The sequence below is a fragment of the Scardinius erythrophthalmus genome, assembly GCF_964197995.2.
Source record: "Scardinius erythrophthalmus genome assembly, chromosome: 14".
Lineage (NCBI taxonomy): Eukaryota > Metazoa > Chordata > Actinopteri > Cypriniformes > Leuciscidae > Scardinius > Scardinius erythrophthalmus.
In genome coordinates this window covers 3,734,961-3,751,370 of record NC_138234.1, presented here as the reverse complement: position 1 = coordinate 3,751,370, position 16,410 = coordinate 3,734,961, and the positions used below count along the sequence as shown (strand labels likewise).

Sequence of the window (16,410 nt, the reverse complement as noted above, 5' to 3'; positions counted from 1 at the left end):
TCCCTTCCTGACCATGTGTCTGAAACCAAATGTGAGACATTTAAACTGACCAATCAGCAGATTACAGCTTCCCACATCATACTTTAGGTGTGACATTAGAGGATTTCGCACCAGAGGAATCTCTTAACCTTTACGCTGAGGAGAAAATCCAATGCAACTTTGAAGGGACCAAGAGAAACATGATTATGTATTTCTACTCAGCGTGACTTTTAGATGTAACTAAAGTAAAATTATCAAATTATTTATTCTTGATGCAAGAAGAAGAAGCAGACAATAAAAATGGACAATAAAAGTTTAATACTTGGTGCAGAGAATACAAAAAGAAAGTAAAACTGGACAGATTTTTCTCTTTATTGACTATCAATCAGCTTCCTGAGCAAGAACAGTTAGTAAAAAATGTTTAAAAAAAACACTTGTACTTTTAAACATATAGATTATATTAAGCAACATTATATATGCGATATTGCTCTTTGGGAAGGAACTTCATCTTTGAGTTGATGTGAATCTCACAGTTAAAACTGCTGTTCTTAAAGATAAACTATTTAGTGTGACAAATTTTGACAATGTTTATTTTATACTTTCGATCGTTGTGGCCAGGGCTGTAGAGTTCTAGAGTCGCTCCCCCGAGAAAATTTAGATTTCTCTGATTTACATATGTGCATTTCAAGTCATTTGAAGGCTAAAATCTCCATCACTCTTTCTTTTTCTCTCAGTCTCTCTACTATGGTCTGTCTCTTCCCCTCCTGAAGCGGAGCTTTCTCTGATATTCTTTTGATTTTTGTCTGTGTCAGTGAAGAAAGTAAACATAGGCTCAACTGATATTTATATACATCAGTTTTCCTGATTATTTTTGTCTGTTGTTTGAAGGTTGTATCAGTGATTTCAGGCCCAAACATAAATGATCACATTCATCTAATCTTTCCTAGCGATCCGCTAGCTGCCCGCCCCATAAGCATGTCGTCAAAAAACGCGTCTCTGTTGTGAGGTTTTCGCGTGCAGTCGTCATAGGCAGCCGTGCACGAGCGCAAAACCTCACAACACCCACCCCTGTCGGTGATTGGTTGGAACACTATTTATTTTGGTTTTGAGTGGTTGGTGAAACCCATTGTTTTTGTGTGCAGATCTCAGAGCCTAGGCTGCCTACAGAGACGCGTTTTTTTGACGGCATGCTTATGGGGCGGGCAGCTAGCGGATCGTTAGAAAAGATTAGAGGATCTCTGGTACAACCTTTAACATTTCTATCCTAAAACAGCTGTCAAATATGAAATGTTTAGTTTAGCTATATTTTATCTCACACTTCATGACCGTTAACTGAAGCGCTAGATCATGCGCTCAGCAGCTTCTGTGAACATAAAGCCTGTCTACTTTAATTTGATTGGTCATCTCAATATTCTGATGTTGATGAACGGCGACAGACCGCAGAGCTCAGCCGAGAAGATCTTGGAGCTGTGCAATATCCTTGCAGCACTAAAGTAGAGTTAATACTATATTAGCGAATTATTTCACAACCTTTGTTATATACACCTCGGAAATATACTTAAAGGGTACATAACATACACAGTTTCACCTAATCTCATGTTAATCTTGAGTACCTATAGAGTAGTAGTGCGTCCTTCATATCTCCAAAAAGTCTTTAGTTTTATCATATTTCTAAAAGAAAAATACAGCTTCCCGATTCTCTCCGAAAAAAGCCGAGCTCCTGGAGGCGTGCCGTGGGCGGAGCTATAGAGCATGTCTTTTTCCAGCAAAAGACAGAAATCTGATCCAGTTGTACTTAATGAATGGGGTCTTTTATCACTGGGACCACTCCACGTTTTAATAGCAAACGATTTGCAAATCCAGCGTCGACCTGTGCCTTGTTAATAAAACGTTCGTCACTGAAATGACCAGAACACAACCGCACTTGCTACACTCCGTTGCTGCCCCGGAAAAACAAACAGCATCCACTGTTCCTGTAACGCTGGGTTCTTTGGAAAGCTGAACACGGTAAGCTTTCCCTCACATCCAAAAGCACACTTTTTTGGAGACATTCTTGAACAAATCCTATGCAGCGCTGGCTGCCGATGATTTCCTGTTGAAGCGCGTTGATGTGTGCGGTCGACGTGTGCGCGGGCGTGCTTTCCCGAGAGAAATGCTCATATAAGGAGTTCCACTCTCGTCTACGTCATTAGATCCACGATCAAAAAAAAAACAGCCCAAAACTTGTACCAACCTGGAAGTAAGATTTTCGGCACAGAAATTCTCCGTTATTCGTCAAAAATATATTTTTTAAACTTTGGCCATGTTTAGCATGATAATCCATCTCTTTAACACTGTAAACAACTCTGAATACATGAAACACCATTGTACCCCCCCTTTAAGTCTGGACCTCAGTGACTTCATAACTGGCTACAGCCGTGGTTGTGGCTGGTTTAGACAAACTAATAGGAAAGAGAGGTGGCATCGCACTTGTAAGTGCTGGAACTGAAGATAAGCTACTTAATGTGAGTTTTTGTATGTCTGTGTAGAGCAGATGATTGAGTGAAGCTCTTTCCACATGCAGTGCAGTGATACGGTTTCTCTCCAGTGTGGATCCTCTCATGTTTTTTCAGATGTCCTGAATGACTGAATCTCTTTTCGCAGTGTGAACACTTGTAAGGTTTCTCTCCAGTGTGGATCCTTTCGTGTGTTTTCAGGGATCCTGAATGACTGAATCTCTTGTCGCAGTGTGAACACTTGTAAGGTTTCTCTCCAGTGTGAATTCTCTGGTGCTTTTTCAACTCTTCAGCTCTAATAAAAGTCTTCTCACATTCAAAGCACATATAATTTCTTACACCAGTGTGTATTTTCTGATGAAATTTTAAACTCTGCAGATGTGAAAATCTCTTTCCACACAAAGAACATGAATGTGGTTTCTCCTGTGAATGAACTGTCAGGTGTTTCTTCAGGTTTGAAGCCCTCAAGAATGTTTTACCACATTGATCACATTCATGCAGTTTCTCTCCAGTGTGGATGATCATGTGAGACTTAAGGGTTCCTTGTTGTGAAAAACTCTTCCCACACTGGTCACATGTGAACGGTTTCTCTCCAGTGTGAATCCTCATGTGTTCCTGAAGGTTTCCATGTTGTCTAAAACTCTTTCCACACTGATCACATGTGAACGGTTTCTCTCCAGTGTGGATTCTCATGTGAGTCTCAAGGGTTCCTTGACGTCTAAAACTCTTCCCACACTGATCACATGAGAACGGTTTCTCTCCAGTGTGGATCCTCATGTGAATCTTAAGGTGACCATTTTGGTTAAAATCTTTTCCACACTGATCACATGTGAACGGTTTCTCTCCAGTGTGGATCCTCATGTGAATCTCGAGACTCTGTTTGTGTGTGAAACTCTTTCCACACTGACGGCAAGTGAAACATTTCTTGTCTCTTCTTTTCAGTAAAGAAATACTTTCAGTCTGTGAGCGAGTTTTAGCTCCAGTTTTGACATGATGTTTCTCCTCCTCTTCACTCTCCTCATTCTCCAGCATCACGTCTGAAATGATAGTTAAAAGCATCATGTTTCTGTAGCAAGGACTATTACATATATTAGACCAACTGCACAATTATCTAACATAATATTAACATTTTAAAACTATACAACAGTAATACAGTTCTGACAGTCTCTCAGAGAAATATTACATTTATTTTAATAAAAATGTTATGAACAAGTAATTAGCCATTGTACATTTTTGGCAAACAAATGGCGACAACCAGGAAGTGACATCATTTGAACTCTTTCTCGAGTATGATGGGAAAATAATCTCAATCATTTGTAGTGTTGACTACATTCATCAACCCTGTTACCAAAGTTACAAGATAAATACATTTTTATTATGAAATACAACTAGACTAACTTTGGCCTTGACATTCATAGGGAATTTGAAAGTTTAAACTCTAGCCAAAGTCATTTGTGCGCGGGCTATATGAATGCATATATATATATAGTTGTATAATATCAAGAAAATGCAATTACCTGCCTCCTTGTTTATTGTAGATTCCTTTTTGATACACGTGTTTAGCCATTCAATGTTGTTATTTATTTTGGTTGTAAAATATGGCTTATATTGTTTTGACATAGATGTACAGTAATTGGTTATGCATGTATATGTGACTGTGCCAACTCATGTTAAGAGGAGCAGAAAAGTGCGATTATGTGTGTGCGCTAGAGAACTCTTAGAACTTTAAATGAACTCAGCCATCTTAGTTGAGTTTACTGTAGTTCAAGGACATGAAGAGGTGGACCGCTTGCATCTGCCATGGAGAAGGATCTGGGAAACTTTGGAGGAGTATCAACCTAACGCCTGTTGTAAACAACAGAAGTATAAAAGACTGATGAACTGACTGCCTCTTGGGATACTGATACGCCAGCGCCCCCGACGCCTAGAAGCCCAGAGCTGAGGACAAGAAACCCCAAGCAGAAGATAAGAAGCCCAGAGCTTACCTTTGATTCAAAACGTGATTATTGTATTGTATACTTAAACGATGATGTTGTATTTGCCTTTATATTTTTGTTTATTATAAAAAGAAAAGTAACCAATTAAAAGAAATTTACAAGATTACAAAATCTGCCTACTGAGACTTAGATTCATGATGCTGGAATACTTATGAGAACATACCACAAGGGAGTCTTCTGACCAAATTGTAAGTTGCTTATGGTTTAGGTCAGATTTGACTTTCTTTACCTTACCTGAGAATAATAAATAGATAAATAAATAGGTAAAAGGTGTTAAGAGTAAAGTACACACCATAAAACTATATATATATATATATATATATATATATATATATATATATATATATATATATATATATATTAGTGGTGGGCCGTTATCGGTGTTAACGCAGTGAGACTCTTATCGCGCGATAAAAAAAAATATCGCCGTTAATCTATTCTCCAAGTTGGGTTGGGAGCTGGCTATTGGTGCGTTCAAGTCAGCTCGTATAGATCGTATTTACGAGTTGAACGCCACCACAATGTCGTAAATACCAGTGGGGAGCTCGGGATTTTCTCTAAGCTCTGATCTTTACGAGTTGGGGGCGTGTCAGTGATTAACATGGCGGAATACACGATACGTAAAGGTATTTAGCTGTGATATTGTCAGGCTTTTCTATTTATAGATTTTCACAATATAGATTTTAGGCCATATCGCCCATCCCTAATTGATAGCCTATAGTAGTTGATAATAATATAGGCCTACCTAATGTTGCCTACGGACGGTAACAGTACAGTAGTAACCTTTACAGTCTATGAGTAGAACAGCTTTCTCAAGCAGTTTGTGATGCATTTTGGAAACAGGAGATGAGCCCCTGGTCTAATGCGCCACCTGGCTTAAGAAACCCGTTCTCAAAGACTTACTTTTATAGTCATTATTTGGGTAGCACACATATTCTGAATGAGCCATTTTAATCTAGATTAATCTAGATTAAAAAAATGAATCTATGCCCACCTCTAATATATATATATATATATATATATATATATATATATATATATATATATATATATATATATACAGTGCTATGCATAAGTTTAGACACCCATGCTAAAGTTGACTAAAAAGAGGAATAAAAAATCATCTTTTGGAAACTGAACTTAATGCCTTAATTTAAAAAAATTAGGAAAAATCCAACCTTTAAGGACACCAATTTTCTTTGTGAATGATTAATGTATCGTAAATAAATAAATGTTCTTCCTTAAAATACAGGGTGCATAAGTTTGGACACCCCTATGTTAAATTCCCATAGAGGCAGGCAGATTTTTATTTTTAATGAAATTTTGTTGGAGAATGGCCATAGCAGATGTTTAAGCCAAATTCAATTCTTCTTCGTCATCAAGGTTCCCTCAATGCTCACAGCAGACCTTTTTTTGTCAAATATTCAGAAAAGAGTATACAAAATGCAAAACATTTTGGATGGAAACCCAGCCTGGCGAATTCAATTTATAATTGATTTTGACTGTTTTGACTGAAAATCAAGATGGCGGACAGGAAGTTCAGCCAAATAAAGAAAACTTGGTATCTATGTTCTCGGCTTGACCCAAAGAATCTATTAAGACCAGTGGCATTTCAATAGCAAGATTTATTCAAAAGTTATTAGCCTTTTTGGAAATTTGGTTATAACTTTTGACCACTAGGTGGCGCTATCTCGAAATATTTAGGGCACCTTCAGGGGATGGTGCTGATGGCACATTCTGAGTTTCGTAATATTACACCAATGCATTTGTTTAGTATAGCATTTTATTTCACAAAACTGCACTGAAGTCAATGGGAATTTCATGTTTCGTTCTATTATAGCGCCACCAAGAGACTCAGTCCCACCATTTTTTTTATGTGTCCTCAGAGTGAGCCCATACAGATGTGTGTCAATTTTGGTGAAAATATCTCAATTCGCTTCGGAGTTATAGACATTTATATGAAAAAACACGTAAAAAATGACTGATACATTACTTTGATTGGATTTTACTACCCCTTACTAGGGGTGGGAATCTTTTACCATCTCACGATTCGATTCGATTCCGATTCTTGAGGCCACGATTCGATTCAAAATCGATTTTCGATTCAAAAAGATTTTCGATTCAAAACAATTCGATTTTATTCATAATGATTTCTAATCAGGTTTCTGATCATGATCTACTCTCATCTGCTTTGCAATACAGAATGACAAACGGAGACATTTAAGTTTCTTTTTCACATTTATTAAGTTCAATTCTCAGGGAAGTGCCTTTTATCAAAAACATTGAAAAAATATTTTTACTTGGTACTTTTAAAGCAAAGTATTTATGATGACCCATAACGAACTTACTTCCAATACTTCCTATATTAATTGTATTAGTAAAACAAATGAAAGTGATTTGGCAAGTCAACTGTAAGGTTACATTTGCCAGCATATGTCCCAACATTGCTGAGAACCAACAGGAAAATAAATGTGTGCCTGTACTAGCAGCGTACTTGTAGTAAATGAATACAAACTTCAGCATATTCTGAATTCTGAATCTCTAGCATTTAATAATAGACTTCTAACCAACATCCTCTTGTTATTTCCAATGAGCAATATAATCCTTCAGACAAAAAAAAACATTTTGCTGTAGCAAATTCACAAACAGTTTTCGTTCAAAAATATAGAATTATGTAACTTACCAGAAGCTATCATAACGTATACTGCTTGTGGACTTATGCATATTCTGAATAATAAGTAACATACAAAGTCGCTCTTGACTTATACACAACTAAATAATAAAGAGTTATGACTTGAAATGTTTGCTGTATACCACAATCAAAAATAGCAAAGAAAGTGAATGAACATTCTGCAGAGAGTAACTTACAGTCAAAATGTAACTTTTTGTGACTGGCATTGCACATATTGCATACAGATCAGATCGGTTTACACAGCATATTGATGTGAAAACTAAACAATACAGAAATTAGCTCTCATACAAAAAAACACTAAATAGATCACAATGAAATTGCCAATGTTCCATACGTTAGCTTTAAACGAAGACATTCTCTGGTGCGCTCAGGCATCATGCGTCTGTTATGTGCGCGTCTCTGTTATGTGCACGCCACAGACTGTCCGCGCACTGCATGTCCGCTTCATAGTTCCGCCTTTTGCGTTCCTTCAATGTTACGTTATTAGAATTTTTATTTTATTTTATTTTTTTAGAAAATCGATTTTTGACATTTGTGAATCGATTCAGAATCGTCCACGTCCCGAATCGCGATTCATCTAAGAATCGATTTTTTTCCCCACCCCTACCCCTTACTATCAATATTTTCGCATTTGGGCATTGGCATATAGCTAGCGACCTATGTTTCCAAACTTCTGACGGTGGTTTCATCTCGATCGTACTAGCGGTTTCGAAGATATCGGCAAATGTTTTTTAAGCGCTAAATCACAACGCTACACAAACCGTAAGGCGAAACTTAGCATGTTTGGTATCGTTGGACTCGGCAAGGATTCAGGAGTCTAAAGAGATGAGTCTTGTGAAAATAAGTCACCCACACACAAAGTTATAAGCATTTGGGGAAAAAAAATCACCACTTGGTGGCGCTGTTTCGAAACTTCTCAGGCTCCTTCAGGGCATCATGCTGATGACCCATACCAAGTTCCGTAACAATCCGTTCATGCATTCTTAAAATACAGCATTTTAGCACAAAATTCAAAATGGCCGACAGCCAAAATGGCCGATATGGTAAAATTGGATATCAGTCGACTCAGCATGTTGCCCTGAATCTAACGAGACCAATTTTATGATTTTTGGACAAACTGTTCAGAAGTTATTAGCAAAAATAGTAAATGGGAGAGATCTCTCTCAGCCTCACGGGACAATGTGAAGTACAGAAAGGGCCTCGATCGTCCTGCTGCATTTCATTAAATAGCCAGACCTCTTTCACATGGAAACATGTGCTAACAAAAGAAATTTGCATTCAGAGGTAGCACCCCTTGGGGGTGAGTGACCATTTGTCTTGAGAGACCACCTTCCTTTGTAAGTCAGTTATCCATAAAGTCTTAAACCCTTATTACCTTTTGTTTTACTTATTCTGAAATGAGACATTTGTTCCAGTCGCACTGTGACATTTTAAACGATACCAAACATGAAAATACTCTGTGATAATCATTCACATTAAACTATACATTTTCTTGGGTGATCTTCAGGTGATCATCTGAGCATGAGAGAGAGGGGGTGAGGAGAGAGGGAAAGAGATGTAGATGAAGTTGATTCGGAGGTGAGACTTTCGTCTCGATGGTGCACGAGAGCCAGTTCAAGTGGTAATCTCCAGAGAGGTCCTCTTGTCCTCTCAGGGTCTGGTCACTAATTGATCAATTCTTACAACCATTAAAGATGCGTATCATGCGACCTCATTATCTTGCAACTTACATTACCCCAACAGTCAAAATAAGCCAATTATGCCATAGATAAGATTCAGAAAACCGCTTCACAAATAACAGAAAATATTATATATTTTTACTTATTTCAGTATCGAGAAATTACTGTATATCGTGATAAAAGTTTCAGCAATTGTCGCAACATGAAAATTTTATACCGTCACATGCCTACATACAACTTTATCAGAAATTATACAACAGGTTTTGTTTAATTTACACCATTATGAAAATTGTTTGATTTTGGTATGTTTAATATTTATTACTAATTAATACTAATTACTTTTTTTCCAACTACAAACACTAAATCTGATGAACTGCTTTATAACCTTAATGTTCTTCTGCCTCACTAATGAAGAATCAGGAATAAACACCAACCTCTTTGTTCTTCAGTGTGTTTCATTCTGCAGTGTTCTGGATCTCGCTTGTTCTCACTGTCCTTCAATAAACTCTGTCTTTGCAGATTTCAGCTCTTCCTGATGGTTTGATGCTCGTCTTCACTTGTAGCTGATGGGAATATTCCAGCATTTATTGGGGAATTGCAGTGGGAGGAGCTTCACTGAAGGAGGAGGAGCAGATCTGATAAAAACACATTTAAAAGATTAGTTAATGAATTTATATATTTCAATACTAATTCAAGCATTACTGTTGTGTGTATATTAGAGCTGCATGATTCTAGATAAATGGTTATAAAAAAATGAATCTGCACTATTGGGATCAGTAAGAGTTTTTATTGTAGTGAAAGAATATTATTTTGTTCAAGGATTCAATCAAAAACAATAATACTGAAAAAAGTGATTACAGTCTTCTGTTTTACATTGCAAAATGTAATTTATTCCTGTGACCAAAGCTGAATTATCAGCATCATTACTCCAGTCTTCAGTGTCACATGATCCTTCAGAAATCATTAAGAAACCATTTTAATATCACTATTCACTTCCCTTCAAGAGAAAATACTGACCGCAAACTTTTGAACAATTCACACACACTTACAGACGCGCGCGCACACACGCACACGAACGAACACACACACACACACACGCACGCACACATACACACACAGTGGCCCGAGTGGTAATGTGCATCATCTCCCACATGCTTCCACACGCATACTATACGAATATACGAAGGACATGCATTCATTTAAGAATAATCTTCATTTAAACTTTTCTCTTTTGTCACTCACATTCATTTGTTTCAGTATAATGATAAATCATAATAGCCACACGAAACAAACAATATTCATCAATTCTTTATTGTTAGATTTGCAAATGTTTACATTTACAACGCATTTTTATATACATTTTTACTGATTTGAAGTGCACACAAATTAGTTAGTTTGTATCTGTTACTTATAGTTGTTTCTATTTTGAGTTTAAAGTTTACCGGTGATGTTCGGTGACGGTCCGCTGCAGCCGCATCCTGGCGTGACGAGGATTAGCGGCCGGGCAGAAACAGAGAACTGAAGCATTATTGGTTCCGCCTGGCTGGACATACAGTATGCATACCGTTCGCTGCGAGTTGCCCGGGGGAGGAAAAAAAGTTGATGTCTTTATTAATTGATTCCTTTAGTTGTACATTTATGGTATTTAATTACATTTTGATTTCCCTTATCTTTATTTAATATAATATATCGGGTTGATTCGATTTTGAATGTAAGGCTGAATTGTTTTCCCTCTTAATTTGTAATGGGTCCATCCTTTCCTTTATAAGCTGTTGCTTTGCTCATTTGAGGAGGTCAGTTTTAGTTTGTTTGGTTTTTGGCTAACTGTTTTTTGATCTAATTTTTTGTTTGTTTGTAAGAAATGTATGAGTTTGTAAAGCTGTTTTTTAGGGGTTCAAGCATGAAATGCTGATTGTAATTGTAAGGATAGTAGTGTTTTTGCGTAGCGCGTCTGTGTTGTACGTCACGCATCACACATGACCAGCGTCGGCCAATAGTGAGCCTACGTGGTGACGTGCAACACAGACACGCTACGCTGAAACACTACGTGAACTCACTCGAGGCCCAGAGAGAAGTAAATGAATAGTGGAATAAAGTCGTTATTTTTGTTTACTTTTTGCGCACACAAAGTATTCTCGTCGCTTGATAAACTTAAGATTGAGCCACTGATGTCACATGGACTACTTTGATGATGTCTGTATTGCCTTTCTGGACATGGACAGTATGCCGTCCATTGACTTTCAATGGAGGAACAGAAAGCTCTGGGACTAAATCTAAAATATCTTAAACTGTGTTCCGAAGATGAACGGAGGTCTTACGGGCTTGGAACGACATGAGGGTGAGTTATTAATGACATAATTTTCATTTTTAGGTGAACTAACCCTTGAACAGAGGAGTGACGTGGGCCCTCTTGGGCTCGTTGAAGACAAGACGAGCTGCCAGTGTTGGGGAGTAGTTAACTACAAGTAGCGACGCTACTAACTTAACTACATTTTTCAGTAGCTTGGCAGTAGCTCAGTTGCTTTTTAAACAGTGTAGCTTTTCCAGTAGCTAACTACTTTTTGCAGCAAGTAGCAGTGTAGCGCGAGCAAAAGCTACATTGCGTTTTGTCAAGCCTGTGCGAATCAGCGCGATGCAAGGATATTCTTCTTCTTGTTAGATTACAAACTATTTTTTGCCATTACCGCCACCTGTTGTTTAATCACGCATCTTGCGGCTAACGGTTCACTGACGTACAGAAGTGGGTTGACACACCCATATTATCCATGATGGAGCAAGACGTGGCGGCAGATTTGGAGGATGGAGAAACAACTAACGTTAATTACCCATGGCCTTATTTGTCCAAGTTCATGTCTCTCAAAGAAACGACAAGTAAAGGTTACACTTTTGTATGCAATCTTTGCATCAATGTATTTTCTTGCCAAAATGCAACCATCTCACAATCGGCATTTTTGAGAAAATGTATACATGCAATTTACGTTGGATGTATATTTTGTTCTTGCAATGCTGTATTTGTTGCAATTTTGCACTTTTGACAAACAGTCTGTCTGTGATATTTGAGTGTTGTGTGTAATAAAACAATACTCTTTGAAATCATAATTGCATTGCATTGTTTTAAACACTAAATATTTTACTTAAAACATTCCTCAGACACTTATTCAATTATTTATAATATACGTTGTTCAAAAAAAATCAAAAGTAGTTTCAATGTAGCTAGCTACTTTTTGATAGTAACTTGTAGTGTAGCTAACTACTTTTCCAAAAGGGTAGCTTGACTGTAGTTTAACTACTTTAACTTACGAGTAGCTTGTAGCTTGTCAAACTACAGTTTCAGAGTAGCTTCCCCAACACTGCGAGCTGCAGCGTTCTGGATCATCTGTAGAGGTTTAGTTGCACATGATGGAAGTCCGGCCAGAAGAGCATTGCAGTAGTCAAGCCTAGAGATGACCAGGGCCTGGCTGAGAAGTTGTGTTGCATGCTCAGTTAGGAAAGGCCTGATCTTCCTGATGTTGTGCAGTGCAAACCTGCATGATCGAGCTGTCTTTGTAATGTGGTCTGTGAAGGTCAGCTGATCATCAAATATTACTCCAAGATTTCTGACCGACCTTGATGGGGTGACCTCCTGAATCTAGCTGGATAGTGAAGTCGTGCTGTAGAGACGGATTGGCAGGGAGGACGATATCTATCTATCTAGAGAAGTAACTTTTAAGTAAATTAATGGAAAAGTGCCAACCACATACTTTATTCCTACATTTATCGTACCTCTCATTAACATATTGGCAAAGAATTTTATAAAAAATTTAAAAATGAAGTACAACAGACACCAAATATATGTACGAATAAAGATGAAAGAATCAAACTTAGAAAAATACATTTACAGATTTGCAAGAAACAAATAAAGCACCAAGTGAGTTTTTTGTTGATTTTTTGTTTATCATATTTTATATGAAACGTGTTTAAATCTAGATTATTGAAATAAAAGCTGTTATGAAACTTACCTATATCCTGCAGATGTCACAATAGCTGATCGTGTCGTTTGCTCAAATCTGTTGACAATAAAATTAGCTTAATGTGTCAATTTACAGATCTGAAGACATCAGCATAATGAATGAGAAAACAGGATCTATTGACGTGAAATAAAGAGGCTTTTCAGCTGCTCTGATAATAGTGATGAGCCATAGACTATCAATACTCATTCCACAAGCCATTCAGGATCAGAAGATCATCTCACTTTATTATAAGTATTTGCTGCTAGAAACAGATTGTTTGAGTCAGAATATCTGCTGAAAGACTATTAAAATGCTTTAAAATTACTAATATTTCTCAAATGACACAGAAAACAGTAATGATATAAAGACAGACACTATGACGCCCATCTTTATCAACCATTGTAATTTGTCTATATGAATCTAAATATAGTTTGATTTCCTAATAACAACAAAGTAGTTCACTAACATCTTACCGTTTTGTATGTGAAGAGAAACCAAATCATGAAGACTGTATTTTAGTTAGCAGACACACGAATCGCGCCGAACATGATGGAAACTATTCAGAAACTAAAAATGTTGCTTAAACAAATGAAATATCGTGACCTGTTCACCCAAGAAGCCATTTGGGACAGGGCCCGAGACTTTGTTAAAGTGGACGGTATAGTCGGTAGCGTCACTTCCAAATGGGTCCTACAAATGTGGGGACCTTCGTTTCATATGAAAGATGGTCCCAAGTTTGGTTTGAAGATGAATAAACTGTGTTTGACGTTAACTTGCAGCTATCAGAGCAGAAACGAAAGCTGCTGCTCTCCGTATATTTTTCTGGTCATGTTCACATGCAAATTGCATGAGCTTATTTTGTCCATTAGTTTGAAAGCCCGTATATTTACCTGCCCATAGACCATCCCTTTAAAAAAATCAGAACAAAAGTCGTTGAAAGTGGACAAAAGAGATGGATTTAAAGTGTAAGTTGCAGGTTAAATTTTTCACGAAGATAATGCAATGTGTTTATTAAACATAAAGATAAGAACTGCCCACCATTGTTTTTTATACCAAAATGCTGATATAATATGAAAAGTTGGCACTTTTAACAGTGGTTTTAACCGCTCCCGCTCCCTTCCACTAGATGGAGCGTGACGTCACAAGAGGAACTCACTAGTAGAGTTACCGGCATAGTCATAGCTATAGATGCCTTACATAACTACAGACAAGTTGGTTGTATGTTTTATTTGATAAAAAAATTATGGATAAAATAACTCAACTGTTAACATACTCGTGTGTGCTGACTTCAAGGGGACCGTGATCCTGCCTGAAATGAGAATAAGCTATTCGCAAAACAAACGGGTTCAGGCACGTCAGATCAGCCGGTCGCGGGTCGAGCTGCTCCACTAAACTAAACGCGTTCACCTCACGGCAGCACACACTCTCCACTGCTGATAGCCCACACACACACAGTGATGGGGACATCGATCTCTCTTTTTCTTTTCTGACAATAAACATCGCTAATTAAATCGTGAGAAATTGATAACGCGTGGACTGAGGAAGGGTATTACATGACGTTTGAGGCGTCGATGAGACTAGCGATTGCGCCTGACGTGCATCTCTAACGTGCAGCTCTGATTTGGACTGACTTAACGTTACTGTAAGTAAATAATGTCTTCAGTCGTTGTCCCTCCTTGCTATTCTACATGACGGCAATATTTTGAAAAGACTTGCTTGTTCTGTTATATTATCCGGGTTAAGTTTGCACCAGGCTAGACTTGCTCTAACGTAGCTAACGTTACTCACCGGGACACCTGGCTAACCCTCCACTCATTCTCCTCACACCAAGCATTAATAACTCTTTGAGTGCCATGGCTCCCCTCTCTCACGCCTGACCAGTTAAAAATTGTAGGGCTGTGGTCCATAAAGAATTTGATGGTTTCCCACATCCTCAGTCGTTCTCCAAATAGCCATAATACAGTAGGAATCTAGCAGAGTATGGGTTGCGAGTTCCTCTTGTGACGTCATCACCCAGTAACTGAAAAACACGCTACGTTTGAAGAAACCCTAATAAATGTTATTTTAACGCATTTTAAGACAGAAATAATTAAATATATACATATAGAGCACTTTAATTTACACATTAATTGGCTGTGGTGGTTAACCTGCAACTTACACTTTAAACACCAGGTGTAAACGGGAATGGGAATCGACCAGAACGCACCTTTTAATGTGACAAATTTTGACAATGTTTATTTTATACTGTCGATCGTAGTGGCCAGGGCTGTAGACAGATTTCTAGAGTCGCTCCCCCGAGAAAATTTTGATTTCTCTGATTTACATATGTGCATTTCAAGACATATGAAGGCTAAAATCTCCATCACTCTTTCTTTTTCTCTCAGTCTCTCTACTATGGTCTGTCTCTTCCCCTCCTGAAGCTGAGCTTTCTCTGATATTCTTTTGAATTTTGTCTGTGTCAATGAAGAAAGTAAACATAGGCTCAACTGATATTTATATACATCAGTTTTCCTGATTATTTTTGTCTGTTGTTTAAAAGTTGTATCAGTGATTTCAGGCCCAAACATAAATGATCACATTCATCTAATCTTTCCTAGCGATCCGCTAGCTGCCCGCCCCATAAGCATGTCGTCAAAAAACGCGTCTCTGTTGTGAGGTTTTCGCGTGCAGTCGTCATAGGCAGCCGTGCACGAGCGCAAAACCTCACAACACCCACCCCTGTCGGTGATTGGTTGGAACACTATTTATTTCGGTTTTGAGTGGTTGGTGAAACCCATTGTTTTTGTGTGCAGATCTCAGAGCCTAGGCTGCCTACAGAGACGCGTTTCTTTGACGGCATGCTTATGGGGCGGGCAGCTAGCGGATCGTTAGAAAAGATTAGAGGATCTCTGATACAACCTTTAACATTTCTATCCTAAAATAGCTGTCAAATATGAAATGTTTAGTTTAGCTATATTTTATCTCACACTTCATGACCTTTAACTGAAGGCTAGAACATGCGCTCAGCAGCTTCTGTGAACATAAAGCCTGTCTACTTTAATTTGATTGGTCATCTCAATATTCTGATGTTGATGAACGGCGACAGACCGCAGAGCTCAGCCGAGAAGATCTTGGAGCTGTGCAATATCCTTGCAGCACTAAAGTAGAGTTAATACTATATTAGCGAATTATTTCACAACCTTTATTATATACACCTCGGAAATATACTTAAAGGGTACATAACATACACAGTTTCACCTAATCTCATGTTAGTCTTGAGTACCTATAGAGTAGTAGTGCATCCTTCATATCTCCAAAAAGTCTTTAGTTTTATCATATTTATAAAAGAAAAATACAGCTTCCCGATTCTCTCCGAAAAAAGCCGAGCTCCTGGAGGCGTGCCGTGGGCGGAGCTATAGAGCATGTCTTTTTCCAGCAAAAGACAGAAATCTGATCCAGTTGTACTTAATGAATGAGGTCTTTTATCACTGGGATCGCTCCACGTTTTAATAGCAAACGATTTGCGAATTCAGCGTCGACCTGTGCCTTGTTAATAAAACGTTTGTCACTGAAATGACCAGAACACACAACCGCACTTGC

At 38.0% G+C, this 16,410-nt stretch overlaps 1 protein-coding gene across 2 annotated transcripts; it reads right to left on the bottom strand.

Annotated features, from left to right (window-relative positions):
- Window positions 1-275: 275 nt before the first annotated feature.
- LOC308702269 (uncharacterized protein) lies at window positions 276-10,387 on the bottom strand. Of its 2 annotated transcripts, XR_014031567.1 has the most exons (4): window positions 10,285-10,387; window positions 9,277-9,477; window positions 1,251-3,511; window positions 276-933 (listed from the first exon to the last, which is right to left on the bottom strand). XR_014031567.1 is itself a non-coding variant. In XM_081384977.1 (3 exons), the coding sequence occupies exons 2-3, from the start codon at window positions 9,299-9,301 to the stop codon at window positions 2,475-2,477; spliced, it is 1,062 nt and encodes a 353-aa protein (XP_081241103.1). In that variant the 5' UTR covers window positions 9,302-9,477; window positions 10,285-10,387; the 3' UTR covers window positions 282-2,474. The 2 variants fall into 2 exon arrangements, 1 of the variants encoding a protein (XP_081241103.1); XM_081384977.1 differs by having other exon boundaries at window positions 282-3,511.
- Window positions 10,388-16,410: the final 6,023 nt, after the last annotated feature.

Coding starts and splice junctions, on each gene's coding strand:
- LOC308702269 (XM_081384977.1), bottom strand. CDS start 9,301: ATGAAACACACTGAAGAACAAAGAG. Junction 3,512..9,276: donor ACACACTGAAGAACAAAGAG/GTTGGTGTTTAT, acceptor CTATCATTTCAG/ACGTGATGCTGGAGAATGAG.